The sequence below is a fragment of the Trichomonas vaginalis genome, chromosome II (genome assembly GCF_026262505.1).
Source record: "Trichomonas vaginalis G3 chromosome II, whole genome shotgun sequence".
Taxonomy (NCBI): domain Eukaryota; phylum Parabasalia; order Trichomonadida; family Trichomonadidae; genus Trichomonas; species Trichomonas vaginalis.
The window spans coordinates 4,378,242-4,405,408 of record NC_067204.1 but is presented as its reverse complement, the minus strand read 5'-3'; the positions used below and the strand labels follow the sequence as shown (position 1 = coordinate 4,405,408).

The 27,167-nt window shown below is 36.7% G+C and overlaps 16 protein-coding genes and 4 pseudogenes across 20 annotated transcripts, besides 2 other annotated features; 7 read left to right on the top strand and 13 right to left on the bottom strand.

The window, feature by feature from the left end:
• Nucleotides 1-366: part of a mobile genetic element that runs on past the window's edge.
• Nucleotides 367-517: 151 nt separating this feature from the next.
• TVAGG3_0485130 (protein of unknown function, DUF4106 family) lies at nucleotides 518-1,086 on the bottom strand (the record flags this gene model as incomplete). Its single annotated transcript, XM_051236003.1, has 1 exon — nucleotides 519-1,086. A coding segment is annotated over one exon (568 nt), but the record flags the coding sequence as incomplete, so codon positions are not given.
• Nucleotides 1,087-1,199: 113 nt separating this feature from the next.
• On the bottom strand, nucleotides 1,200-1,535 carry TVAGG3_0485120 (protein of unknown function, DUF4106 family; the record flags this gene model as incomplete). Its single annotated transcript, XM_051236002.1, has 1 exon — nucleotides 1,200-1,535. A coding segment is annotated over one exon (336 nt), but the record flags the coding sequence as incomplete, so codon positions are not given.
• Nucleotides 1,536-1,882: 347 nt separating this feature from the next.
• Nucleotides 1,883-2,687, bottom strand: TVAGG3_0485110 (protein of unknown function, DUF4106 family; the record flags this gene model as incomplete). The annotated part of the gene is made up of 1 exon (XM_051236001.1): nucleotides 1,883-2,687. A coding segment is annotated over one exon (805 nt), but the record flags the coding sequence as incomplete, so codon positions are not given.
• A 1,538-nt stretch (nucleotides 2,688-4,225) lies between these two features.
• On the top strand, nucleotides 4,226-5,044 carry TVAGG3_0485100 (phage tail repeat-like family; the record flags this gene model as incomplete). Its single annotated transcript, XM_051236000.1, has 1 exon — nucleotides 4,226-5,044. One exon carries the CDS (start codon nucleotides 4,226-4,228, stop codon nucleotides 5,042-5,044), a length of 819 nt encoding a protein of 272 aa, XP_051093824.1.
• A 140-nt stretch (nucleotides 5,045-5,184) lies between these two features.
• TVAGG3_0485090 (uncharacterized protein) lies at nucleotides 5,185-5,547 on the top strand (the record flags this gene model as incomplete). Its single annotated transcript, XM_001311089.1, has 1 exon — nucleotides 5,185-5,547. The coding sequence occupies one exon, from the start codon at nucleotides 5,185-5,187 to the stop codon at nucleotides 5,545-5,547; it is 363 nt and encodes a 120-aa protein (XP_001311090.1).
• Nucleotides 5,548-5,565: 18 nt separating this feature from the next.
• On the top strand, nucleotides 5,566-5,808 carry TVAGG3_0485080 (serine threonine-protein phosphatase family; the record flags this gene model as incomplete). The annotated part of the gene is made up of 1 exon (XM_001311088.2): nucleotides 5,566-5,808. The coding sequence occupies one exon, from the start codon at nucleotides 5,566-5,568 to the stop codon at nucleotides 5,806-5,808; it is 243 nt and encodes an 80-aa protein (XP_001311089.2).
• Nucleotides 5,809-6,104: 296 nt separating this feature from the next.
• Nucleotides 6,105-6,659, bottom strand: TVAGG3_0485070 (uncharacterized protein; the record flags this gene model as incomplete). Its single annotated transcript, XM_001311087.2, has 1 exon — nucleotides 6,105-6,659. A coding segment is annotated over one exon (555 nt), but the record flags the coding sequence as incomplete, so codon positions are not given.
• Nucleotides 6,660-6,797: 138 nt separating this feature from the next.
• Nucleotides 6,798-24,433: a mobile genetic element.
• TVAGG3_0485060 (uncharacterized protein) lies at nucleotides 7,827-8,345 on the bottom strand (the record flags this gene model as incomplete). Its single annotated transcript, XM_051235999.1, has 1 exon — nucleotides 7,827-8,345. One exon carries the CDS (start codon nucleotides 8,343-8,345, stop codon nucleotides 7,827-7,829), a length of 519 nt encoding a protein of 172 aa, XP_051093823.1.
• On the top strand, nucleotides 9,398-9,982 carry TVAGG3_0485050 (phage tail repeat-like family; the record flags this gene model as incomplete). Its single annotated transcript, XM_051235998.1, has 1 exon — nucleotides 9,398-9,982. One exon carries the CDS (start codon nucleotides 9,398-9,400, stop codon nucleotides 9,980-9,982), a length of 585 nt encoding a protein of 194 aa, XP_051093822.1.
• Nucleotides 10,358-11,413, top strand: TVAGG3_0485040 (uncharacterized protein; the record flags this gene model as incomplete). Its single annotated transcript, XM_051235997.1, has 1 exon — nucleotides 10,358-11,413. A coding segment is annotated over one exon (1,056 nt), but the record flags the coding sequence as incomplete, so codon positions are not given.
• On the top strand, nucleotides 12,305-12,568 carry TVAGG3_0485030 (uncharacterized protein; the record flags this gene model as incomplete). The annotated part of the gene is made up of 1 exon (XM_051235996.1): nucleotides 12,305-12,568. One exon carries the CDS (start codon nucleotides 12,305-12,307, stop codon nucleotides 12,566-12,568), a length of 264 nt encoding a protein of 87 aa, XP_051093820.1.
• TVAGG3_0485020 (uncharacterized protein) lies at nucleotides 13,344-13,928 on the bottom strand (the record flags this gene model as incomplete). Its single annotated transcript, XM_051235995.1, has 1 exon — nucleotides 13,344-13,928. One exon carries the CDS (start codon nucleotides 13,926-13,928, stop codon nucleotides 13,344-13,346), a length of 585 nt encoding a protein of 194 aa, XP_051093819.1.
• TVAGG3_0485010 (uncharacterized protein) lies at nucleotides 13,956-14,351 on the bottom strand (the record flags this gene model as incomplete). The annotated part of the gene is made up of 1 exon (XM_051235994.1): nucleotides 13,956-14,351. One exon carries the CDS (start codon nucleotides 14,349-14,351, stop codon nucleotides 13,956-13,958), a length of 396 nt encoding a protein of 131 aa, XP_051093818.1.
• TVAGG3_0485000 lies at nucleotides 14,511-15,096 on the top strand (annotated as a pseudogene). The gene has a single exon. A coding segment is annotated over exon 1 (586 nt).
• On the bottom strand, nucleotides 15,125-15,324 carry TVAGG3_0484990 (annotated as a pseudogene). Its single transcript has one exon. A coding segment is annotated over exon 1 (200 nt).
• Nucleotides 18,421-18,751, bottom strand: TVAGG3_0484980 (protein of unknown function, DUF4108 family; the record flags this gene model as incomplete). Its single annotated transcript, XM_051235993.1, has 1 exon — nucleotides 18,421-18,751. A coding segment is annotated over one exon (331 nt), but the record flags the coding sequence as incomplete, so codon positions are not given.
• Nucleotides 19,151-20,016, bottom strand: TVAGG3_0484970 (annotated as a pseudogene). Its single transcript has one exon. A coding segment is annotated over exon 1 (866 nt).
• Nucleotides 20,840-21,373, bottom strand: TVAGG3_0484960 (protein of unknown function, DUF4106 family; the record flags this gene model as incomplete). The annotated part of the gene is made up of 1 exon (XM_051235992.1): nucleotides 20,840-21,373. One exon carries the CDS (start codon nucleotides 21,371-21,373, stop codon nucleotides 20,840-20,842), a length of 534 nt encoding a protein of 177 aa, XP_051093816.1.
• TVAGG3_0484950 (protein of unknown function, DUF4106 family) lies at nucleotides 21,750-22,160 on the bottom strand (the record flags this gene model as incomplete). Its single annotated transcript, XM_051235991.1, has 1 exon — nucleotides 21,750-22,160. One exon carries the CDS (start codon nucleotides 22,158-22,160, stop codon nucleotides 21,750-21,752), a length of 411 nt encoding a protein of 136 aa, XP_051093815.1.
• A 353-nt stretch (nucleotides 24,434-24,786) lies between the features above and the next one.
• Nucleotides 24,787-25,998, bottom strand: TVAGG3_0484930 (annotated as a pseudogene). The gene has a single exon. A coding segment is annotated over exon 1 (1,212 nt).
• Between the last annotated feature and the right edge of the window lie 1,169 nt (nucleotides 25,999-27,167).

Genomic DNA, 27,167 nt, shown 5'->3' with positions numbered 1-27,167 from the left:
GGTTCTCTTCCTTCTCTCTCCCTAACTGTCTTTCTAAACTCTTCACCAAATATACCATCTTATGGTTCTGTGTAGTTCTTTGAGATAAATGTTTAGAACGTCAGGTGTTATATTTCCATCAGCCATGTTCATTTCATACTGGTCCAAAATATCTGCATGTTTCATATCTTTCAATGGCATTAAAGCCGCGCTTAAAATACCAGCTATATCTGGTTCACCATTCAATTCCATTGCGTCTACAACTTCTTGGAATTGTGGTTGTAAGTTTATGAACCACCTATCCGGGTTAGCTTTATGACCCCATCTCATTGTAGTTCCATCGTCTGCAGAAACAAAAGTAGGTTTGTTTCCATCTTGGTTAGGTTCTGAATGAACTTTAAACAATGTTTCATTTCTATATGTTTTCTTGAAATTTAACCTTTTATTTTCACCGAGTTCATCCGAAGATTGAACGTTAAATGCTCGTAAGTAAAAAGGGTTGTTGTATTTGTGTACATTTTCTTTCAGTACTTCCATTCTATGCTGAATATTTTCATCTGGTGTTGGAGTCTTTTGTATGTCGGCAAACATTTTTCGATATTCTTCTACTATGTCAGCCGAATTTTTTTTAGACTCTTGGAAATATTCCATATTCTCCGCATACTCTTGTTGAGGGTCAAGAATTTTCGGCTGTTCCAAATCTTCATCTAGTTCTGTGAGGTTAGTTTCCAAAGGAGGGACTTGTTCGTTTCCTTCAGGCTCTTCTAGCTGTTGTTGCTGAACTATTTCTTCCATGTCTGGTTGTATCTGAACTAGTTCTTCCTGTGGAGTTTCTTGTACCTCATCTGCTGGCATTTCATATATTCCGAGACCGTTTTCAACAAGTTCCCTATTTAAGTCATTTGCATTCATAAGCCTTTGTTCTTTCGTTCCGTCTCTATTTTTTACGCGTTTCATGAAGATAGTTGAATTGTCATTTAGCTCTGACACCAAATATCTCGGAGTAAATTCGTTCATGTCATTTGGATGATATGCTATTAAATCATATCCCTTTGCGAGCTTGTATTTTCCAGGTTTGAAATTATATCCGATTTGGTGTTGAGCCATAAAGCTAAATAGGTTCGGGTCAGTATTTCCTTCATTGAACTTTCGAATAGCTTCTTTATATCTGTCACTAAAGTCAATACTATCTGGGTAACCATAGTCTTCCTTAAGCCTTTTTAAGAATTCTTGGTTTCCTTGTTCTCTACTTCTTTTATGTCCTTGCTCTGTTTGTGGTTGTTGTTGTTGTGCAGGGTTTTGAACTGTTGGTTGCTGTGCTGGTTGTGGAGGTGGTTCTGGATTTTGAACTGTTGGTTGTTGTGTAGTGTTTTGAACTGTTGGTTGTGGTGCTGGATTTTGAACTGTTGGTTGTTGTGTTGGTTTTGGTGCATGCCTGTGTCTATGTCCATGTGACGATGTAAATGTTTTAGGTAGTCCTGGTGCAGGTGCTTCTCTTGGAGGGTTTGGTGGTATATAAATTCCAACAGCTGGTATATAAGTTCCACCAGCTGGCACATATGTTCCATCTGCAGCGTAATGTCCTACCTGACTTTTCGTTTTTAAGAAAGCATTTACTAGGTCTGTTTTGGTCTGTTGTAACTCTTTTTCTTGACTTTTCACAACAGTTGCTCTAACGGCGTCATAGGCACTTTGAACTGCCTGTCTCGTTGCTGCATCTGTTATTTTCGTCATATTTTGTGCTACTTCTCTTAACTCTTGTCGAAACCTTCAGACTTCAGTTTCTTTCCAGATGAGAAGTCGTTCACTTGTTTCACCTTACTATGAAGAGCTTCGAAGGCATTCTTAAAGTCAGCATTCATTAAAGCTTCATTTGAACTGTCTTCATCCGCTTGTATTTTTGTCCTTATTGACCCTATAAGCTGGGCTGCTTTAGCGTTGGCTTGGGCATCTAACCAGTCATTGTTAGCTTTTATATATTCTGCGCTTTTCATTGCCTTTTGCATAGCCGCGTCGTTATTTTTACTTTCTTGTGCTAAGTTTTCATACTGTACGGTTTGGTTTTGCAACTGTAAAAGTTTTTCTGCCTTTACATTTGCTTCAACTTCTTTTTTATACTCATCGCTATCCATATATGTCTTCAGGGCTTTTTGTTTTATCTCTTCATCTTTCAGTATTTTATATTGAGTAGTATGGTTTTTCAAATTTATGACATCTTGTTCCATTTTTGCTACTTCTGTTGCTTTTTCTGACACTTTTTTCGCATATTCCTCTGTACTTAGTTCTTTCAGTTGTTCTTCTTTCTTCTTTTTCTCTACGTTTAACTCATTTAGTTTCTTTGTGTGTCTGTCATATTCTAGTTTCTTTTCGTTTTCACTTATTTGTTTCTGTATGTCTATGTTTGACTTTTTGACATCTGTTATTTGATTTTTGAGTGAACTCAAATTCATTTGACTTTGAGGGTTATAAGCTGTTCCGTCTGCAGCTCCACCATAGCCTGCCATTTTCGCTAAAAGTGCCGCTCTTAAACCTCCACTCTGTGCACCAATGACTCGGTTTAAAAGCATAGGATTGCTTGACATTTGTTGCAACATAGTGGGGTCATTCATCATTTGTTGTTGCAACTGTTGTTGTGGTGTCAGTTTTACTATTGGATGTTTCAATGCTCTCTTCCTCTTACGTATATTCTTACGTAGGTTACGTGGCATTTTAAGTGAAGTTAAAAAGCGGTTTTATACTAAACATCTTCGGGGCTAGAGGGCGCAACGCGCCTGGAAGCCCCAATACTTTTTTTTTTTTTTTTTTTTAAGAAATAATCCTGGGACAATTTGTTTCAATTATACATGGCACGGCGGGCGCAAAAAGTGACAAAATAGAATACCTATGGTGGCAAGACAAAGGAAACATTTTTGTAAGGCAAACATTATATCAAATACCTTTACTTTGTAATAAGAAATATAATTATCACGAAATTACAAATAAATATTGTTTAATATAATTAATAGCAAAATTCTTTTTTATTATTTCCCTTAAGACCTTACTTATTAAGTATACGTATAACAAGCTTGTACTGCATGTATTAGTTAATAGAACAAAAGAAAATGAGCTCAAATGAAAAAAATTTTCATGCTATCTTGGAAATATGCATATTCGAAGTATGAGAGTTGTAAACACTGAGAATTTTAAGCTTTGGTTGATGATAGTCTTTAATTTTTCTTGAAGTAGTAAATTATTTGATATGAAAATTTAATGGCCAGCCTAATCAATCGTGCGTTTCGTTTCTTGATTGAGAAACGATGATTGTGTGCTAATGAATTATTGCGTCTGACAGGTTATGATTATGGATACCTGAAATTAAGCTTTTATGGGAAACATCACCGAGCGCCATTTGGCGCCCCTAATGCTGTTTCTATCGGTATGATTAAGGAGCTTTCTTATGCACTTTCATCACTTGAACTTGAACGCTACAAGATATATGCCCCTAGGGTTGTTAGATTCCCGACGATAGGTGTCTTGGAAGATTTGCCTGGTGTCATCATAGTGTCTTTAAATCAAAAATTTTATTTTGGAGTTAGTTTTATTGATTTTTCAATAAAAAACATTTCTAAAACAAGAAAATAAAACGATAAAATATTTATATTTTATATAAGGATCTTATATATTTAAAATAAATATCATTTTATTTTTTTCATTGGTGTCTGTCAAACCATAATACACTATTCAAAAATTCAATGTGTCTTGCGGTTTCAAAAGACACCTTCAAATTGAACGATAGCACAGACACTATTGAATTTTACCCATTGTATTTAGTTTTTACCCTTTTTATTTTTAAGAATTAATGACTGAAACAGCCGTTTTGCTTAAAGTTCATTAAGAGAAAAACAATTCTTCTTCTTCAATCTATTGGCGCATTTATTTCTACACGCCAATAAGGAAGGAAAAATTATAAGACACCATGAAAAAAAAAAAAAAAAAAAAAAAAGGTATTGGGGCTTCCAGGGCTGCGCCCCTCTAGCCCCCTGAAGATGTTTAGTATAACACCAGGTCCCTCGGTCCCTCGGTCCCTCGGTCATTTTAACTTCTCTGAAAAAGTGTGACAACATGACATTTTGACAACAGTCCAGGAAGTCTTAACAAGATAGGATGGTTATTTTACAAAACCGACAAGACCTTAACCGAGTAGTTTTCATGTTTTGTCACTTTTCTGTCACTTTTTCAGGGAAAAAACATTTTTATTGTATATAAAATGAATTTTACAAAACCACCGCTACCCTTCTTTGGAAATAAGAGTAGATGTAAAGATATTCTATTGAGAGAACTTAAGAAACTACCGAATGGTCTAACATTTGTAGATTTGTTCGGTGGAAGTTTCTATATATCCCATTTGTGCCATACAATATTCCCAGACTCAAAGATTATATGCAATGACTTCGACAACTATATGGACCGTCTCAAACATATTCCAGACACAAACAAAATATTGAGTGAGTTGAAAGAAAAGATACCTATAGGTAAGATGGAACGTATACCATTAGATAAGAAAAATACTGTCAGAGAGGTTTTGAAAAAAGCAGAGTATATTGACTGGGATAGTATATCTTCTAGACTATTATATAGTGGTGCTATAAGAGTTCATGACATTGAAACACTTATGTCAAAAGTTTTATATCTTAACTATACAAAGGTTTTCAAAGAGAACATAGAAAAATATACTGAGGGTATAGAGTTTGTGAGATGTCGTTGGACAGAGTTGTATGAAAAATATAAAAACAAGGAAAATGTTTTCTTTATAGTAGACCCGCCGTTCTATAACACATGGGATTTTCAATACCAAGTAGACTGGACTTTGAGAGACTCTTTAGAAACTTTAGACGTTTTACATAACCATCCATGCTTTTACTTTACATCCGATAAAAGTGGTTTGGAAAGTGTCATGAGATGGTTAGAGGACATACATGACTATGATTTTAGATACGATAAGATAGAGTATGAGAGAGGTCCTATAAACTGGAGAAAGTGTCATAACAAAGAAATTTTATTGGTAAGTAAATGTGGTTTGAAATAGGACTACTTGTTTTAGGTTTTTTCCATTGTGTCATTTACTTATTTGACGTGGCAGAAAGATATAGAGAATATGAAGATGAACCAATGCCTGCAAATGTTCAGCATATGTACTCGTAAGAGATATTTTTATCTAATATTAAAATGGACGCACAGAACTTAGCGAATGCACAGCAACCCGGACAGCCAAACCCAGAGAATATTCCAAATGAAGTTAGAATACAAACTGCAATGGCAAACTATGGTCAAGTGCCAACAGATGTACAAATGCAAACTGCCATGTCAAATGACGCTGCGTTAGGCTTACCACCATGGTATGCAAATATGAGATGGAAAGAGTTTTATACAAACCCTGAAGTGGGATATAAACAACTCTATGCAGATGACGCGAACACAGGAGTTGACCCAGAGTATGTTTTCTACCAGAGGAGAAATAGAATGTATGAGCTCCAGTTAAAGAATGCTATGGAACTCAGAAGGAAACGTAAGAGACTAGGCGGACATTAGATTTTTACATATAGTAAAATGGGTTTCTTCAGTAGTATTGGAAACTTCTTTCGAAATGTTGGAAGAGGTATATGGAATGGAATAAAAACCGTAGGAAGAGGAATTTGGAACGGAGTCAAAAATATTGGTAAAAGAGTAGGTCAGTTCGTTGGTATTATACCTAAAGACCCTGAACCAGAAGAACAAGCTCCTGTTATACAACAGCCTGAACCTGCACCACAGTCTAGTTGGCAACCAAATCCAACACCTCAACCGTATTAAAATTATATTTTTACCGTTCGATAGTAGTTGTATATGAGACTAAGTTCTAAGTAAAACGCATGGTATAATGGAACTATTCTCTTTCTTCCATCTGTTGTAAACCATACTTGAAAGTCTGAAATACTTCCACTCGGTGGTTCATATAGCTTTGTAGGTTTTTCGTAAAAGTCATTTGCCAAGCATAAAAAAGAGTTTTGTGCACCAGAAAATGAAGCATGAACTATAATAGCATCTGAGTCGAAAACATTTTCATATGTTCCATTAGGGTTTTCGACTTCATAAAAGTTCGGGTGTACTGGATATTCTGCAGGCTGATTTAACATCCTCAAAAATCTATACCATGCCAAGTTGTTATATTTTGTAGAAATATAAACGTCTTCTCCAAGGTCTTCTATTCTATAGATTTTAACAGTTGCATTTTTCCTGTCATAAACAATATCGAGATGGTACTCTCCTTCGTCAATGTTGTACTGTTTTGCATATTCGAGATAGATATCGTTTATTTTTTCTTGAAAAGCTTGAAGAGTTGTTTCTAAGTTTACAAGCAAATTCACTTGTAAAAGTTTTCCCTGTTCAAATTTCTCATACGTACGTTTTTCTTTGTTATAGTATCGAACTTCAAAAGCGACCGTAAATGGGAAACCATGTATGGCTTCTGAAATGAACTTCATTCTACGAAAGCCAATAGCTTTTGTGACGGATGGGTCTCTTAGCCATCTTAACGGGTAGTCAAAACGATAGCCTTCATGCTTTACGGTCTCTGTCTCAAACTTTTGACCGACGTTAGTAAAAAGTTCATCTAATGGTTTAGTTGTAGCAACTCTTGAATTTTCTTTTTCTATTGAAAGCATATTTTATCTAGAATAAAAATGTCGAAAGAAACAGCGTCTATGAGAGAAATACAACACAACCGACAACTCATTTTGCAAGCTCTAAATAAGAACACAACAAACTTTTCAAACTATTCTAAGATATCTGAGTCATTGAAAGAAGGAAACTTAAAACTGACGATAAACCCATTGACAGACGAGTTTCTGTTTCAAGACAGTAAGAACCATACTGTTTGTATAAATCCAACAAAAGGAACTTTAAACGAGAAACCTATAGATGAACTTCTTTTGAAAGCAGATATTGACAACAAAGCTGACAAAGAGTATGTTGACGATGAGTTAGCACGTGTGGCTAGTGCGTTAGTGAAGAAGGCAGATAAGGAATATGTGGATGAAAAGGATGAAAAAATTAAAGAAATGGTTGAATGGTACCATGAACGGACAACAAAGATTTTAGAAGGTAAAGCCAATACAGGGTGGGTTTCAGGATGTTTAGACCTTAAAGCTGACAAAACATATGTTAACGATGAGTTAAAGAAGAAAGCAGACTCGACATGGATAGCTGGATATGTAGATGCAACAAAAAAGTATATTTTCGCATGGACAGAAGGAACATACTCACAAAAATATCATAGACATAGCATCTCTGACGTAAATGAACTTGAAGAAAAGTTATATACAAAAGCAGACAAAACATATGTTAACGATGAGTTAAATAAAAAAGCTGACAAAACAGAGCTTCAAACGTTAAAACAGAAATACTTCAAACACTATATCCTATAGGTTCTATTTACACGTCAATGAACTCTACCAAACCAGAAGTAGTACTTGGTCTCGGAACTTGGACTCAAATAGTCGACAGGTTTTTGTATTGTGCAAACTCTTCAAAGGAAACAGGTGGAAGTAAAACGATTTCAGGTGAAAACTTACCTGCGCACAGTCACTACATAGATTTAAGTACATCTCAAGCAGGTTGGCATAAGCATAGATATTGGATTGGTCAGGAATGATAAAAGGTAAAGGATATGATGTTAAAGACAACGTTAAGTTTGCTATAGATTGTTACTGGAGTAACACTGAGGGAGGAGGAAACCATACACATCGCGTTTCAGGGTATACGCAAACAACGGGACAAAGTAAAGACTACATGCCACCTTACATGACAGTTTACGCATGGTATAGAATTGCTTAGTCGTCATTTTCAACTTCTTTAGCATATTCGTCAGGAGTTGTCTTATATTTGTTAGGAACTGTCTTTGAAAGTATACCACCTTGAACCTTAACAAGTTTGAAACGAGGTCTGACAATAGTAGTTTTATCTTCTGCTTGCAGTCTGTACATTTTGCCATGTTTGCCTAAAACTTCATAATATTCTCTTGTATACTTTCTTCTATTTTTACGAACACGAATGCGAGTACCTGTCGAGTTCCCATTGTTGTCATAGTCAATAGTATTTTCATATGGGTCGCGTTTAGGTATTTCTATTTTTACTTTGTCACCTTTCTTAAGTTTGAAGCCTGGCATTCTTTCTTGTTTGTCTCTTTTGACTAAACTATTAAATATATAGTCTTTCTCTAAGTCGGGGTTGTTTTTCATTTCTTCGGGGGAATGGTTTCCCAAACCTTTTTGTTTACGGCTATTGTAAATATTTAAAACTTGTCTCATCTTTGCCATGGAGAAGTGTCTATACTTGTCGTCATATGACATTTCATCTACCTCACCACCTTGTGGTTGATTTAAGTCTCTTAAGATTTTTATACAACTGTCAATGACACCAAGAGCAGAATGGTTTTGGTCGACAATGAAATATTGGTTTACATTTTTTGAACGCAGATAGTTTTTAATATCGTCTGATTTGAAAGAACTTTCACAGTCAGATGTCAGTTTTGTTGGATGGTATTTGTCAACGAATATTGTCAAAGCAGTTTTCACATCTAAAATATTTTTGGACCATAATGGTATGGCTTCACAGTATCTTGTGTTTTGACCGACAAATATTAGCCAGTATGGTGGTCCATCTTCTCTATACCTCGGAATGTTTTCCAAGATATCCATAAACCAAGCATTTGGTGTTGAACTAAAGTTTTTACCATGAGTGCTTTCTTTGTTTGCTTTAGAAACATACGGGTCCTTGTTTGGATTCGTCATTTTTATCCTATAAGAAATGGGTTTATTTGGCGCGTTAGCAGGAGTTGCATCTAGATTTTTACCCGCAGTGGGAACAATAGCCAGAGGTGCATTTGGAATTGGAAGGAAGATTTTGAGTACATTAGGTATACTGAAAGAGAAAGCTCAGCCTATTATACAAACTGTACAGAAAGGTTGGGAGGTAGCACGAGATGCAGCAAATCTTATTCCAAATCCTGAAACAAGAGGAAAAGTTCAAGGATGGATGGACAATGTAGGAAGACAAGCAGGAAACTACTATAACAAAGCAAATGACTACTATAACCAAGCAGGGCACTATATGGACCAAGGTGAAAGATTCTTTAACAGAGGATATAACCATGCACAACAGTGGGTAAACAACAACCAACCTCAACCACCTCAAACTTGGGGAATGTAAAATTTTTTACTGAGATGAAATGAACAATACAGCTTTAAGACAAATGGGCTCAAGATGGATTTGTCGGCTTCCAGCAGTTACACAACCACGTGTTTGTCAAGTTCTCCTATACCTCAGGAAGTTTTAGACCGACTTAAAAAACCTAAACAACCAGTTGAAAACAAAACAAACTAAAATTTTTTACTGAGATGAAATGACCGAAGAAGTTGAAACGGTAGATTTGACACCACAAACAAAAAGTTCAGAACCATTGTCAAAACCTGTCAAAGAACTTACAGATGAAGAGAAAAATTCAATAATAGAAAGTGTGAGGTCTGGAAATACAAACCCTAACTACAAAGTCACTTTTCATAAAAATGGAACGGCAAGTATCTCAAAAAAGAAACAGACTCTCACAAATAAAATATTGAAGTCTGAAGGAATTTTCGAGACAACAGATGGGAAAGTATACTTCACTGACCAACAGTTCATTATAGAACATCTCATTGACTTAGAGTCGAAATATTCTAAACTTTACAACAAACACAAAAAGTTGAAAGGAAAACAGAAACAAATGGCATATGACATTTATGAAGATGTTGACGACACAACTGTTCCAGCAAGTGAAGTAAAGTCAGAGGAACCGAAAAGTGACGAAAAACCAATAGAAGAAGAAAAACCAAAAACTGAAGAAAAACCAAAACCAAAGGTTAGTTTTCAAACTAAACCAAGTCAACCTTCATTAGCTGGTATGGGTTGGCGTCAAAGACTTATGGCAGCCGGTGGTTATGTAAAGTAAAGAAAAAACATTTTTTTTATTTTTATAAAAATGCCCCCGTATAGAATGGATAGAAGGTCTGCTAGAATAAAAGCAGAGTTAGAAAGATATGGTTGGAGAGTTTCAAAGAAGTTTAAATATAGGAAGGGAAGACCCATAAAAGTCTATGACAAACTGTCTGGTCTTCGCTATGAAATGGACTTAGAAACAGCACGCGCAAATTATCCAAACAGACTAGAGAGGTTAGAAGAAGAACGTCTTATGGACATGCCTTTCAATGTTAGTGAGCCTCAAGTTGAAGGACACGACGGCTTTGCCAGATTCTACTGGAAACATGACGAACAATTGCATCCTTTGAGGAGGAAAAAAGGAAAAGGTGAAGACGCACATGCTCCCATGGAAAGAACAAGATATGCATATGAAAAGTATCGTGAAGTTAGAAGTAAAATTACATCTGGTCGAACCTTTACAGTAAACTTTGACGAAGGAAAGAACAAAGAAGGCTTCATGGGTGTACTTGCTGCCATACAAGACGGAAATAAGAAAGGATACAATCTCAGACTAACCGTAACAGATTTGGATGGTCATATTTACTATGCCCATGGCAATGTCACAACAGCCGCACAACTTCTTGACGCTTTCAAGACTACAAAGAGAGAACAAATGGTTGATTCCGACTCAGACATTTTGAATGCAATTGAAGGAATTGCAAGTGTGAAGTTTGAATGGTACCAACCCAACCCTCAAGCAGTCAGACAACATGCTGGATACTTCCCGTTCAGAAATAAGTCTGACATTGACTTGACAAGGTATGGAATTTACAATTCAATTGAAAAAATTGTCAATGAACCTTGTATTCTTACATGTCTCAGGAACTCTGGTCTTGTTACAGATGAGAAAATGAAGTATCTTGAGTCATGTGTGAAGACAAGGTACATTCTCAGAGGGCAATTGTCAAAAATTGCACCGTTGGCAAATGTCAATATCCGAGTCAACATTCCGACTGAGAAAGGTTCTTCGCACGATGACTATGTTGTTGACTTCAAATTGCCATGGTTGAAGATTGTACTTGTCCACAACCACTTCATGTTAAACGAAAGTCTTACAAACCCATTGTTCGGAAAGGGCAAATGCAACATTGTCAGAGCTGTTAACATTCTTTTCGAGAAAGGCTTGTTGGAACCAATTCCAGATGACAAGCTGACAGAAACTTTTGTACCAAAAGATGAAACAAATTTTTCATTGTTAGTGAGACCAAAAGTCGTTCCGGACAAAGTTCTAGCACAAAAGAAGTACACAGCTCCAAAAGGAGTTGGATTGTTCGGATACCAACCTGAACCAGAAGAACTTCCAATGAGGTTGCAAGAACTTCAAGATGCTATAAACAAACTTCCATTGAGACATCCAGTTGATGTCAAATTGTATTGGAGAGCATCTGAGCTAGGTCAGAAGGTTTTATATGAAACAGGTTGCTTCGACGATGTTTATGAGATAACAGGCGAGGTTTCTCAGAAGATAAGAGACTCACTTGAATTTCCACGAACCGGGCCGATTGGATGCGATAAGTTCGACTCATATGAAAAGATATACTATGTCGACCTTAACGCTGCGTACATGAGGTTTGTCCAATATATCCCGACTGGAATTCCAAACGAAAACGGTGAGTTCCCGGGAAGGAACTATACAGTTGGAAAGGTCATACAACAACTCTATGATATTAGGAAAGCTTCAAACCCCAAACTTGCAATGACACTCAAATTGCTTATGAACTCGACTTGGGGGTATTCCATTAAGAAACCTCAAAAGATGAAGAGTAAACACTATGAGAAGGTCGACAACTTTGTTGAAAGGTTCTTCCCTTTTGTTTTGAAGTACGAGTTCACCGAAGGTCAAAATGGCTTAGTAACCACAGTAAAACCTATTGTCGAACATTGGTCTATCCTCAGTTCGCAAAAGCAGTCCTCGACAACTACAACAAATTTTTCTCAGAGGTTAAATCGAAAGTGAAGGTATACTATGAGAACATCGATGCACTCATGACGAACGAAGAAGGATACAACAAACTCATTGAAATGGGTTTAGTCGGTGAGAAAATGGGCTGTTTTAAGCTAGACAAGGTATTTTCCGAAGTTCATGTCCTCTCCAAGCGTAAGTATTGGGGTATACTTGAAGACGGCACAGAAATAAAACATTGCATGAAGTAAAAAAATTTTTATTCGAATTTGAATTTAAATGTGGGGAATTCTTGGTCTCAAACTCATATATAACCTGTTTGTCTGTATTTTCGTCGACTATGGCACGAGACACAAACATTGACCAAACGGACAAAAAGTGTCATTTCAGATGGTCAAGCAGCCAATCGCATTCGAGCACTTCGAAGAAGCCTTACGTTCCAAGGGAGAGGGTGTCTGGTGCAAGGCAGAGGTCATGAGACTCTACGAGCAGTACATCCTCAATGCCTGGGAGGACAAATCGTCCTTGGATTGGCAATTCTACCAACTCCTCTGGGACGACCTCCTACGCAACTGGGATGACGAAAGAGTCCAATTCAGAGGTCGGGAACTAATTTTGCAAATGACCATTAATTTAAGCTACTTATGCAACTAAAAACTTAAATTTACTTGGGGTTTCCCCCTAAAATAAAATTTTTTTACTCTTAGAACCACTCGAGGTTCTCCTTACGGTTGTTGAGCTTGTCACCGTCAATGTGTCTGACCTTCGCCTTCTTGTTTGGATTTGGAACCCATTGCATACCGACAAGCCTTCCCATGGAAATTGTACCGTAATTCCGAAGGGTAAGGCTCAAGTGTCCCAAGTTGTTGAGGACTGGGGTAAGAACCTTGCCGGTCTCCTTGTTGCGGATTTTGTATGGGTAGGGTTGGGAAATTTCATAACTGTCATCGGCAAAAGGTTGCCCAAACTTCCTTTTCTTCGTGTTTCTCTTCTTCTTCCTCTTCTTCTTCGTGTTTCTCTTCTTCCTCGAAAATTCCTTCTTCAATTTGGTACTCACGAAGTACGGTGTTGCATGTTCTGTCCTTTCCGAGTACCTTCCAGATGGTGTCTATCTCTTCGAAGAAACGGTAGATGAGTCTGGCAAGGTTTTGGTTCTCTATGTTGTATTGGCGCAAGGTTTCCGCGAAATCGTTCAGGACTTTCTTATTGGAAGCTTGGTTCGTGAGGACTTCGACTTTGAGATTGGTTATCTCTTCCATAAGACTACTTTGGATAGTCTTAATGGTGGTTGTCAGATGAGCGTTCAATTGGGCAATTTGAATTTGAACTGGGCGCTTGTCTGGCAACCTTGAAAGGACATCTGCCATTGAGTTTGGCTTCGGTGCTTGTTCGGACATCGAAAAAATGAAGTGGTTTGAGAATGACGGTTTTACTTCAAAAAGCTTGTTATGACGGTTAAGTCATACAACAAGTTTAAAATAATATCTTGTTCTTCTTCTGAACGTTTGTTGTCTCTTCCGATAAAAGTTTCGAACATGAGAACCAAAAAACGTTTTTTGAGATTGCGGAAGAGTTCAGGCAAACGTTCATATTCTGGATATGTTGGGAGCAGTTCGAAACATCTGAGCTGACTTTCGGACAAAATTGGGACAATGTCAACAAATTCATCTTTGGTCGGACTGCTTGAAGGTAAGTCCCTTACATGTAAGTAGCTCTGGTAAAGTCTTCTCATTTCTGCTAACTTTTGGAGTATAGCTTCGTAGTTTAGAAGTTTTAATTTTAATTGTCTTATTCCACTCTTGACATCTAAACGGTAACTATCCATGAGGTCAAGAGTAGCTTTGGTAGCTTTAAGTGGAGCTATCTGTTCCTTGACTTCTGCAATTTTGGTTGCAATTGTGATTTGAGCTCCTTCAAGTTCGCCGTCTATGTCGTTCTCAACACCTTCAACCATAGCTTGAAACTCTTCATCGGTCCATTGAGTTTGGTGTGGGACGAATTTAACTTGCTTCATTCAAAAAATGAAAAAAATGTTTTTACTCTAAACGTGCCATATAGATGTTTGCTGAACTGGTTGGATGTCGCCTTCTGAGGTTATGTAGAACGGTTGACCAGAGAAGTGAAGGAGAGACTGAATTGCCAATTTCATATGGGGTAGGGGGTTCTCCTTGTTTGGTATTTTTATCCAAGGACGTTTGTTTAGGAACTTAACAAGAGCTTCTCTTTTGGCGTCCTTTATGCCATCGTAGGCTGTCCCGTCTGGTATTTGAATTGGAATTCCAGTCGAAGTCTCGAGCTGAAGTGTAGACCTTCCAGAAATAGAGATGAACTTGACCTTGGGCTTCATTACCTTGCGCAAGTAGTCTTTTAAGCAGTCGTTAATTTCAATTAGGTAAATTGCCTCGTCAAGTCTTTCTTGCATTCCAAGTTCTTCCATCCGACAGGAAAATGTTTTCCCGACAACTGAAAAAAATTTTCCTGTTGTTCGTCCGTAAACCATTCAAATTTTCGAAAATTGAGAACTTTTTGGTCGAACTTCAGAAAAAGTTTTTCCTTCCGACAGAAAAAGTTCTTCCTTCCGACAGGACACAAACGGATGACTGACGTCCCACCAACCGAGTCCATTCCCAAACCAGAAGAACCTAAAGCACCAGCCCCTGCACCTCAGTTCCAGCAAGTACCTCAGTTCCAGCAAGTACCTCCGTATTACTACCAATTTCCACCTCAAGGTTACTACCCACCACAAGGCTTCCCGAACTACCCTCCTCAACCTATGCCTTACTTCCCCAACCCTTGGATGTTCCAGCAAGCTCCACCCCAGCAATTCCAATCTCAATCCAATCGAAGAGAGACCAAGACTTCGAAGAAGGTCTGAACCGCTTACGCAAAGAGTATGCTACAGCTCCAATGGAAGACGACAGGCTTTCAGTCTCTTCCCTCAAATCGACCGATTCGACTCGTACCACAGATTCGGTCAAAGACAGAGACGACTACCTCAAGCAGTCTGAGAGACTCTTCATCTACAACCATTTACAGTTGGAGCTCTCAAGAACATGCGCAATTACGAAGGTCAGACACCAGCTGGAGACCGCAAAACAGACATACTCGCAAGAGCCGTCCAACTGGTCAAGACAAAGACTGAGATAGTCGACTTCATTCTTGCAGCTTGCCCATACAAGTAAAAAAATAAACAATTACGAGTTAAACTTTTTATTCTTTCTTTTCTGAGTTGTTTAGAGCTGGTTTCTCTTGTAGGAACCTTTCGTACTCTTCCACGGTCATGTAATTGCGAATTTGTACGCAATTCCAGGTTCGTTGTTTTTGAACCTTACGTATGTAACGCTTCCATCCTCCTCAGGGAAGTAAGCTGCTAACATCTGACCAAGTTTTCTCGGTGACTCGGAGCTCATAAAAATGTCACTTTTTAAACGTTAAGTTTTTAGTCTTATTTTACCCTTTGTTTGTCAAGGTAGTATTGGAGCGCAATTTCTCCAAATTCTCTGTGTCGGAGTTCTTCAGCATTTTCCAAGGTGTACCTGGAGAACTCAAAGAAGTTGTCAAGAACATACTGCCATGCTGCTCTTCTGAGTTCGTCGGTATTTTGGAAGTGTTGCACCTTCGAGTCTTCTGACATGAAAAAAATGACACTTTTTCATTATATAACTGTTATTTTTGACGAAGTCAACTTTTCACTTCGTCAAAAAAATCCCTGAAATCGTGAAAAATTGCGAGTAGGTAAAAAACCCCAGTCGCCAAAACTCATGAAAATCGTAAAAAAACTCTATGAAATCATATCTTTTATACAAGATAGAAAAAATAAAATTAACGCTAGTTTTTTTTAAAATATTTTTTTTATTTTGTATGTAAGAACAGGAAATGACAAACACTGAGTTTGAAACAGTTAAAAAGATAGACAATGACACCAAAGTGGTTAGAATAGGTGATTTAAACGTAAGATACTCAAAGAAATACAACAAATATTCTTTGTCAGACATTATATCACCATTTGGAAAGAAAACATGGCATTGGGTTGGAATTGCTTCAACTCAGAAAATTTTGACAAGAAATCCTGAGCTTATGATATCGGTAAGATTCTGTGGAACTACAGCATATCTCATTGACAAAAGTCTTATACCAATAGTTTTGTTATGGTTAGACCCAGTTGTTGGATATAATTTCATAACATATGGTTCATTCGATACGGAACGTTGCAGTGAAGGCTTACTTTACATCGTTCAGAAACCGAAGGACTTCAATACAAAGAGATATAAGATAGGAAGAACATATAATATAACTCAAAGATATGACAGTATAGTCAATAGAGTCAAGGTTGTGTTTGTGAATGATATGAGAGCTGCTGAAACAGAACTACTTGAAAAGTTTGAGAAAATGTATGGTGCTCCCATAAAAGGTAAAGAAACGTTTGAAGTAGATGAGATAGATAAAGCTATAAAATTATTTGACGAAGTTGCTGAAAAATACATGTAAAGCGTTTATTTTTGGTCTTTTGTGAAAGTCAGATGGCTCAGGTAGCTCTATAAGGTAAATTGTCTTGTCAAATCCTTCTGCATTCCGAGTCCTTCCTTCCTACAGGAAAATTTTCCTTCCTACAGGAAAAGTTTTTCCTTCCAACAGGAAAAAATTTTCCTTCCTACAGGAAAAAATTTTCCTTCCTACAGGAAAAAATTTTCCTTCCGACAGGAAAAAATTTTCCTTCCAACAGGAAAAATTTTTCCAGTTGTCCGTCCGTAAACCATTCAAATTTTCGAAAATTGAGAACTTTTTGGCCGACCTTCAGGAAAAATTTTTCTTTCCGACAGGAAAAATTTTTCTTTCCGACAGGAAAAATTTTTCTTTCCGACAGGAAAAGTTTTTCTTTCCGACAGGAAAAGTTTCTTTCCGACAGGAAAAGTCCTTCCTTCCGACAGGAAAAGTCCTTCCTTCCGACAGGAAAAGTCCTTCCTTCCGACAGGACACAAACGATGTGACGTACCACCAACCGAGTCCATTCCAAAGCCAGAAGAACCGACAGCCCCAGCACCACAACAGACTAAGACTCAAACACTTACATTTTTACGCTTGACTTTTTACAATTTGAACTTTGTTTGCGTAGATGTGAATTCTGAAAGAAGTATGAGGGTCTTGTATGACTTTGTACTTCTCCCATAGTTCATGTCTGTCAAACTTACCTGCCATGGACTCTTTCATAAGTTCCATGAAATCGTCTTCGGACAATCCGGGGAAAAGTATGATATCAGTAAGTATTCTCTTTACATCCTTACTTAAACTCTTTGCTGTCTGTACACAAATGACAACTGAGATGTTAAAGTGTCTGAGCTTCTTGAGAATTCGACACATGTCTTGTTCTCTGTTCTTTAACAAAGGATGAGAAGCAAAGTCATCTAAGATAAGAAGACATCTGTGAGGGTAAGTCTTCCAATCGTAAGATTGCAATTTCTTCGAAAGGTACTCAATCTCTTTCTGTTTGTTTCTGAAGTGTTTCTTCTCTAATATTCTCTGCATTTCCTCATTTGGGTCTTTAAACTTAGAATTGACATACTCATTTATAGCATTGTACTTCAAAACTCTTCTTTGGTACTTCTTTATCCAATCTAACAACTCAGAGTCTTTTATACATACTAACTTAGACTTTTTTATAATATCTTTGAACGAATTGACGGTTTGGTCAAATTGACCAGAAGTACTACAAATGACAACTAACTCATAGAATGGGTTCTTCTCATCTAGTTCTTGTTGTTGTGCAGCCATTTTAAGATAAGTGAAAGTCTTGCCCGACCCAGGCGGTGCAATTAGACCTGTTATACCATTCTGAGCAAATAGGAACTTGTCATGTATGGGTTTTATCTGAGCATTTTCCAACTTCCTCTTGTTCTTATTTAAAACATTCTCAAATTTCTTGTCAATGTCAGCAAACTTTTTTTCTAACATATTTTTAGAAAAATTAAAATTTTTATCTTTTAGGAAATGTCTAGCGATTTCGCTATCTATATTCGAGACAAGCTTTTCGACAGCAAAACATCTGTCGACCATAAAATCTTACATAGTGTAAACAAGAAAGGGGAATTTGTTCTAAAGTTCTGTTTCTGGGAATATGACAAGAACCATAAAACCTTAAGCAGAGAAGTCTTAAAATTTGTCAATGACAGACTTGTTGACAGAGATGACGCCTCTTGGAGAGATGAAGTCCAACAAAACTTCTTAGAATGCAAAGAAGACACATGCGCTGTTCTTGAAAATGAAATAGAAAACAGAATAGAAGAGCTATTAAATGACAAAGCACTTTTACAAAAATATGGTTCTGAGAAGTTTGACATAACTCCACCAGAGAAGAAGAAGAGAAGAAAGAACCAGAGCCAGAGAAGAAGAAATTTGACATGTAAAAATAAAATTTTATTTTTAGAACATTTCTGGGTCAATGTCAATGTTCTCTTCCTCTTTAGGAGCAAACACTGGCTTAGACTCTAAAATCTTTTTACCCAATTTACCTTGAACTTCAACTATCTTAGACTCATAATATTCATAGTCGTCTGCTTTCTTTGGTTCATAAGGTATAACAAGTTTGTATGCTTTGCCTTCTTTAAGGTTTGAGAACCTTCTGTCAAAACTTTCTTTGACTGTTAACAAACCTTCTATGTCTAAGTCTTCAAATTTCGCACCATTTTTAGTCACAATAGCAAACTTAACTGGTTCGATGTTCCAAACTTTGTCAAATGTAGACTTTTCAAAATGGTAGAAGTAAACATTCAAATATGTGAATGGGTCTAGTTCTTCTTTAAGTCCTGACATGTACTTGTTGACTGAGATGAATTTCGTCATCTTTTCTATCGGATAAAAAAAATATTTTTTTTAAAATTTACTCAGAAAAATTTTTCTTTGTATATACACCATTCTGTACGTCTAAAAGATTTTTGACATTTGCCAAGAATGTTCGTTTAGACGCTGTCATATAACCATACTCTTGCAATACTGTTTATACGAATCGTACAATGACCTTTCATCTAAACACTCAAAGTTAGTCTCATCTATAAACAGTTCATATACACTCTTGTTTGCTTCTAACAATGTTTGTCTCTCTTCGGTATGTGGAATTTGTCTTGGATTGAACTTAGAAATATCTAATGTCATGAAATATGAGAACAAGTGGTTGTAAAAGTTAGGTGTAAAGTTTCTGCTAAGTCGTCAAAATATTCTGTATCTTGCATATGAGCTTCTGACGTTCTGACAACTACATATCTTCTGTCAGAACTTTCTAACTTCATCGGAACGGCGTTGTTTGAAACCATGATGAAATTTGCAACATTTTCACAAACTCTTTGGTCTATATTTTCTTTCAACAACTCCAACTTTGTCTGTTATAAGACTCTTCAAAGCATCGAGTTCAAAACTTTTGTTGTATCTATACTTTGAAGTTCGTTACATACTATAAGTTTCATATTCTCTATTGAAGAGTTAAATTTACCGCAGATGTTTTCTAAGTTTGTCATATTCGGGTTCGAATAGCCTTCTAACAGTTTGCAAAATATCTGTAAAGAAAGTGTTCTTACCAGTTCCTTGTTTTCCAATTACAATGAGAGCAGTTTCATTTTTAGCACTTGGATGTTGTAAGATGTTTGCAAACCAACATAAGATATACTCATAGACTCTTTCGTTTCCATTGCATATAATTTCTTTGACATGGTCTAACCAAGCTTCTATAACATTTTCTTCCATTCTACTTGTTCATATTTATATCCAGTGAAGATAGAATAGAAGTTTGGAGAAGGTGTATAGAACTTTATACCACGAACTGAAAAATCTTCAAGTTTTGACAATAAGATATCCCAAGCATCTAACATCTTCATACCAACTTGTACAACTTTTATTTTCTTAAGTTTCTGTTTACATTCTTGTTCTGAAACTATTGTCGCTCTTGGTTTGTTAAAGACAACATCCCATTCTTTCATGACATAACATTCTGGGGCAGAGTCGACATAAATGACTAAACGTTTCAAATTCTCGACTGCTTTGTTATAGTCTCGAAATGGACACATATTTCTGAACGCTTGGAAGTCATAAAAATCTGAAACGTCTATTCTGTACATTTTTTATAAAAATAAAAAAAAATATTTTTTTTTATTCTTGAGCTATTTGTTGCATTTGTTGTTCTTGAGCTATTTGTTGTTGAAGTTGTTCTTGTAGTACAATACTTTCACCAGTTGCATCTTCCAATTCGAAACTTTCTGCCGTCATTGACAAATACATAGGACATAAAAGTTTTACAGGAACAAAGTTTGCGTCAACTAAGGTTAAGTTTATGTTTGCAAAGTGTTTGAGTTACTAAAGCTGAAAACTCTGCATTCGAATGAACAATAGGCAAACCAGCAGAGAAAGTGTTGTTTATACGCATGAGTATCTTTTGGTCATAGTAGTTTCTGTCGACATTCGAATAGCACTTTGAACCTAAGTTTGAAACAATATATAAAATAGGTGTACTTAAAGTCAATGGAACAGACAAACCTTGTATGACACCTTTTCCTGTTATAGGAAACTGTTGGTAGTAAAAACCAGATATAAGTTTTGTATTATAGCTCATATCGTTTATAGTAAACTCAGTCGGACATCCAAACATAATGAAACCTGCTCTAGTTGCAGCACATGTTACATCCGTCCTTAAAGTATTAAATAAGTCAACAAAACCTGTTGGTGGTATATCTGAGTAAGTATCTTCAAAGAGTATTTTTTACCATTCACAACAACAAAGTCTTCTGGTGTCAAAAGAGCAAAACAGGCTTTAGTCGTCATCGTGTTTAAGGTCAGTTTACAATATCGTCCTTGAGGACTTTGTAAGTTTGTTGTTATAGAATTATATGACTCAGGGTTTTTAGTCGTAATAGTATAAACCACTATGTCTTCTGCCATTTTTACTTAGCAACTAAATTTTAATGAAATGTTGTGGTCGTCAAATATTTTTATGACGTCTGGGAAACTATATTTTAAGTTCAACGTTTCACCTCCTTTCATAACGTATATCTTGTCAATGACATTGTATGAAACACCACAGCAAGCAATGTCGGGTTCTATTTCTTTGATGTTTATATCGTCTGCCTCTGTCAAAAGTTTCAATAGTTCTTTCAAAATTTCATGAGGTGCGATGACATAAGAGTTCACTTTTACAGGGTTGTGTTCGACCAAGTTTAACATTAGACCTAAAGCTTGACAAATCTTCTCCTGAGTTTTAAGCTTATCTTTCAGTTGCATGTAGTCGTTTCGAATATCTGCAACAGAACTTAAGTCTCTGCTAACTTCAGGATATGTTGGTTCTTTTACAGGAACTATTGTTATACCATCTTCGTCTTCGTATGGTTTCCCCACTTCAACATCTCTTTCTTTGACATTGACAACAACACTTTGACTGTTTGTTTGAGTTGGTGAATTTAACTTCACATCTGCCATCGCCATTAAACCTTTTGAAACACTTACGCTTCTATTTTTCGGAAATGACATTTTACTTAGAATAAAAAGATGGACGTATTTGAGTATCTCTTCGAATTGAAGCAAAACAAAGTTTACACACACAAACAATACAAGTTCATTGATAGAATAGTTCTTTATACAAACAATGGAAAATGTTATAGAATAGCAGTCTTTGCTGAACCAAAATATTTTCATAAAGCAAAGAAAGTTGGTATAACCGAGATGGTGAAAGTTCTTGAAGCAGACAAAAATATAACAACAAAACTTACAGATATTTCTAAAGCTAAGTTTTTAATACAATACTATGTTAAGACTGGCGTACTGTCAATATTTGACGGAGAGAAGTCAGTTCAAGAACAACTTACTGACCTGCTGCCAAAATCTGCTCGATGGAAGCTGTCGTTATACCAATCTGAGGAGCCCCAGCAGGTTTCATCGAACGAATCTTCAAAAGAGCATCTTCCGTGAAAAGTGCTATTGGTTTTGTAAACTTCTTTGCTTTCAATTCATCTGGACCGTCTCTGTCACCAGTATATTGTATTTGTACAGTACCAACAGTTGAAATACCACCCATAAAGTCTTCTGAGTCAGCAAATGGAATGCCAAGCCAAAAGTTTGAACGGTCTCCATTTGTATATTGAGTGTTTTGAGCTCCTGTATGGGTCCATACTTTCACATATGGCATAATAGAACTTTGCATTTCAGGGTTTATGGTTGTTGTGAAGTTGTTGTTAAAGTTCATAGCATCTAATGTCAAGTTGTATGACCTCATATCCTCAACTGTAGAATATTCTTCTCTTGGATAGTATTTGCCATCTATGTTTATATGATATTTAATACCGGGGTTGTAGAAAACAAGAATAGTCATTTATAAGTTCGTCTGAACAGTACAAACATAGTATCTGCATGTTTATTGCAGTTGTTGAAGGCAATATCTGTTCTTGCACCTGGGTCAGCACTTTGGTTTCCAACTTCACCTGCAAAGTCTTTGACAGATATTTGGTGTATAGGGAACATAAGTGGAACTGCAATATATTTGGCAGCTAAAGCATTTGAAATATCTGGGTCCAACATATAGACTGCAAGTCTGCTTTCTATTCTCTTGCATTCAAATTTTTCGCATGTGAACTTAACTGGGTCCCAAGCAGTTCCAGCAGCATTGAAGTAGTAGTTTACTTCAGTGTTGAGGTTTGAGAAACCAAAGTCTAAGTCAACTTTGTCTTTGCAAAGTCACAGAACGGCTCCACCAGTTCGCTACAGTAGTGAATGGGTCTTGTGTTGGTGCAATGACTAAGTTATTTTTGCTTGGAGTAAGTTCGATAGAAATTTTTCCTGCCCAGTTTGGCAAGTATCTTAAAAACCTGAAGATGAGGAAAGATGACAAAAGGAACTCTAAGTTTCAATTTTACTTTGGTTACTGCTGCTTGCAGTTTGTCCAGAAAGGTTAACATAAACTCCTGGAACGTTAGGGTCAAGTCTTCTTATTTTCTCAATGGTTGCATACTGGTCTGTTTGTTCTCTAGCTTGTGGTTGTACTGAGTTTCTCAAAGCGAAACCATTCATAGTTTGCCCATGTTACTGTTTGAACTAAGTCAGAGTTAGAATATATCTTATATCCCATGAAAACTTCTGGAGCATATTGGTATCCGACATAGAAAATTCCATTGCAACCTTTCTTGTCAGACAACTTGGCAGAAGGTTTTATTTCAAATGTCTTGTTCCACGTATAAGAAAGAGTTGTCAATAGAAATTATATGAAACCTGTCGCAAGCAATATCTACTGTTGTTGAAGAACCTTCTCCAAACTCACCTACGTTTCCATAAGAAACAGCAGTTGTATATTCGTAAGTTCCAGGAACTATTTCTGACCTTCTAATGGCATTGTCGCATTCGTTATATACCATTCGGAAACATTTCCATTCATAGCATCCAAAACTGTTGGCGTTATATTCTGAGCGGCGTACATTTCATATGGGTAAAAATATAGAATAGTTGGATTTATATGTCATAATAGAACACCACGTGGACCAAGCTTTACTTTCTTCCTGACTGAGTTTTTAACTCTTCTTTTTCCTTCATTGCCACTACTTTCACTAGATGAAGTTACTTCTTCACTACTACTTTCACTTTGTTCTACTCTTCTCTCTTCTTTGGTGTCGTTTTGGTAACTTGCCCTCTGCTTCAAGTTGTTGCATCTTTGCCTCATGTTCACCTAGTATGTTGTAAATTTCCCATGTCCTTTTTGCCTTTGGGCTCTGGTCGCCCATCTCAGGTAACCTATATCCTAGAAAGAGTTTGTCATAGTTGTATTTGAGTCTTCGCGTATTGTTTGCATGACTCTTTTCCTGAGTTTCCGGTTCAAGCTCTTCAAACAGTGCCTTGTCCATATGGAATAAGCTCGTTTCCAAATATATGTTTTTGTAGCCATTCTGGTTTTCTTTCCATGTTACCAACTATATCTTTTGTGAATGGGAAAGCTTTTACCCAATCTTTTCAGTCTTGCGTCGTTATATTCTGTAGTTGGTTTTATTTTGTCAAGGAACATGTTTTTCAATACTAACATTTTCATTTGGTACTGTCCATTTGAGTTTTCTTAAATATTCATCCTTCTCGGTTCATTGTCTGCAAAGTAAGTTTTTATGACATTTTGTAAACTTTCGTTTGCAAGGTCATGTACAATAGGTTCTCTTCCTTCCTCTCCCTAACTTTCTTTCTAAACTCTTCACCAAATATACCATCTCTATGGTTCTGTGTAGTTCTTTGAGATAAATGTTTAGAACGTCAGGTGTTATATTTCCATCAGCCATGTTCATTTCATACTGGTCCAAAATATCTGCATGTTTCATATCTTTCAATGGCATTAAAGCCGCGCTGAAAATACCAGCTATATCTGGTTCACCATTCTTCCATTGCGTCTACAACTTCTTGGAATTGTGGTTGTAAGTTTATGAACCACCTATCCGGGTTAGCTTTATGACCCCATCTCATTGTAGTTCCATCGTCTGCAGAAACAAAAGTAGGTTTGTTTCCATCTTGGTTAGGTTCTGAATGAACTTTAAACAATGTTTCATTTCTATATGTTTTCTTGAAATTTAACCTTTTATTTTCACCGAGTTCATCCGAAGATTGAACGTTAAATGCTCGTAAGTAAAAAGGGTTGTTGTATTTGTGTACATTTTCTTTCAGTACTTCCATTCTATGCTGAATATTTTCATCTGGTGTTGGAGTCTTTTGTATGTCGGCAAACATTTTTCGATATTCTTCTACTATGTCAGCCGAATTTTTTTTAGACTCTTGGAAATATTCCATATTCTCCGCATACTCTTGTTGAGGGTCAAGATTTTTCGGCTGTTCCAAATCTTCATCTAGTTCTGTGAAGTTAGTTTCCAAAGGAAGGACTTGTTCGTTTCCTTCAGGCTCTTCTAGCTGTTGTTGCTGAACTATTTCTTCCATGTCTGGTTGTATCTGAACTTCTTCCTGTGGAGTTTCTTGTACCTCATCTGCTGGCATTTCATATATTCCGAGACCGTTTTCAACAATTTCCCTATCTACGTCATCCGCATTCATAAGCTTTGTTCTTTCGTTCCGTCTCTATTTTTTACGCGTTTCATGACGAAAGTTGAATTGTCATTTAGCTCTGACATCAAATATCTCGGAGTAAATTCATCATGTCATTTGGATGATATGCTATTAAATCATATCCCTTAGCGAGCTTGTATTTTCCAGGTTTGAGATTATATCCGTTTTGGTGCTGAGCCATAAAGCTAAATAGGTTCGGGTCAGTATTTCCATCCTTGAACTTTCTAATAGCTTCTTTATATCTGTCACTAAAGTCAATAGTATCTGGAACCACACTCTTCTTAAGCATTTTTAAGAATTCTTGGTTTCCTTGTTCTCTACTTCTTTTATGTCCTTGCTCTGTTTGTGGTTGTTGTTGTGCAGGGTTTTGAACTGTTGGTTGCTGTGCTGGTTGTTGTGTTGGTTGTTGTGCTGGTTGTGGAGGTGGTTGTTGTGCTGGTTGTTGTTGTTTGGTTGTTGTGTTGGTTTTGGTGCATGCCTGTGTCTGTGTCCATGTGACGATGTAAATGTTCTAGGTAGTCCTGGTGCAGGTGCTTCTCTTGGAGGGTTTGGTGGTATATAAGTTCCACCAGCTGGCACATATGTTCCATCTGCAGCGTAATGTCCTACCTGACTTTTCGTTCTTAAGAAAGCATTTACTAGGTCTGTTTTGGTCTGTTGTAACTCTTTTTCTTGACTTTTCACAACAGTTGCTCTAACGGCGTCATAGGCACTTTGAACTGCCTGTCTCGTTGCTGCATCTGTTATTTTCGTCATATTTTGTGCTACTTCTTTTAACTCTTTGTCGAAACCTTCAGACTTCAGTTTCTTTCCAGATGAGAAGTCGTTCACTTGTTTCACCTTACTATGAAGAGCTTCGAAAGCGTTCTTAAAGTCAGCATTTGTTAAAGCTTCATTTGAACTATCTTCATCCGCTTGTATTTTTTGTCCTTATTGACCCTATTGAGTTGGGCTGCTTTAGCGTTGGCTTGGGCATCTAACCAGTCATTGTTAGCTTTTATATATTCTGCGCTTTTCATTGCCTTTTGCATAGCCGCGTCGTTATTTTTTTACTTTCTTGTGCTAAGTTTTCATACTGTACGGTTTGGTTTTTGCAACTGTAAAAGTTTTTCTGCCTTTACATTTGCTTCAACTTCTTTTTTATACTCATCGCTATCCATATATGTCTTCAGGGCTTTTTGTTTTATCTCTTCATCTTTCAGTATTTATATTGAGTAGTATGGTTTTTCAAATTTATGACATCTTGTTCCATTTTTGCTACTTCTGCTGCTTTTTCTGACACTTTTTTCGCATATTCCTCTGTACTTAGTTCTTTCAGTTGTTCTTCTTTCTTCTTTTTCTCTACGTTTAACTCATTGAGTTTCTTTGTGTGTCTGTCATATTCTAGTTTCTTTTCGTTTTCACTTATTTGCTTCTGTATGTCTATGTTTGACTTTTTGACATCTGTTTTTTTGATTTTTGAGTGAACTCAAATTCATTTGACTTTGAGGGTTATAGGCTGTTCCGTCTGCAGCTCCACCATAGCCTGCCATTTTCGCTAAAAGTGCCGCTCTTAAACCTCCACTCTGTGCACCAAAACTCGGTTTAAAAGCATAGGATTGCTTGACATTTGTTGCAACATAGTGGGGTCATTCATAATTTGTTGTTGCAACTGTTGTTGTGGTGTTAGTCTTTACTATTGGATGTTTCAATGCTCTCTTCCTCTTACGTATATTCTTACGTAGCTTACGTGGCATTTTAAGTGAAGTTAAAAAGCGGCTTTTGACAGATGTTTATATGACACTTTGTTCAGCACAAAAAACTACTCGGTCAAAGTGTTGTCAGTTTTGTAAAATAACCGTCCTATCTCATTCTATAAGGGAAAAAGGCTTCTCAAAGTATACTTCCTTGGAACGCCTGTAACTTTTCCTGTAGCGACGATAGACCCTTACTTGTCCGGACAAAGTTATACTATTTTGAGTGCTCTACAAAAAAAGTCAACGGCGACGACTCTCAAAAAACCGTTGTGTAAAAAGTTTTACCGTTGGACAAAAAAGTATATATAGAAAACAAAAAACGTTTATAGTTCATTCAATATTTGAGATGAACGGTTTGCCAACGGAGGACTTTCAATAAAATAAAAAAATAGAGGGGGTTACCGTTGACGAAAACGGTTTATTTTAAACTTTTCTATGAGTAGTCCGAAAAAAACAGTTTATTT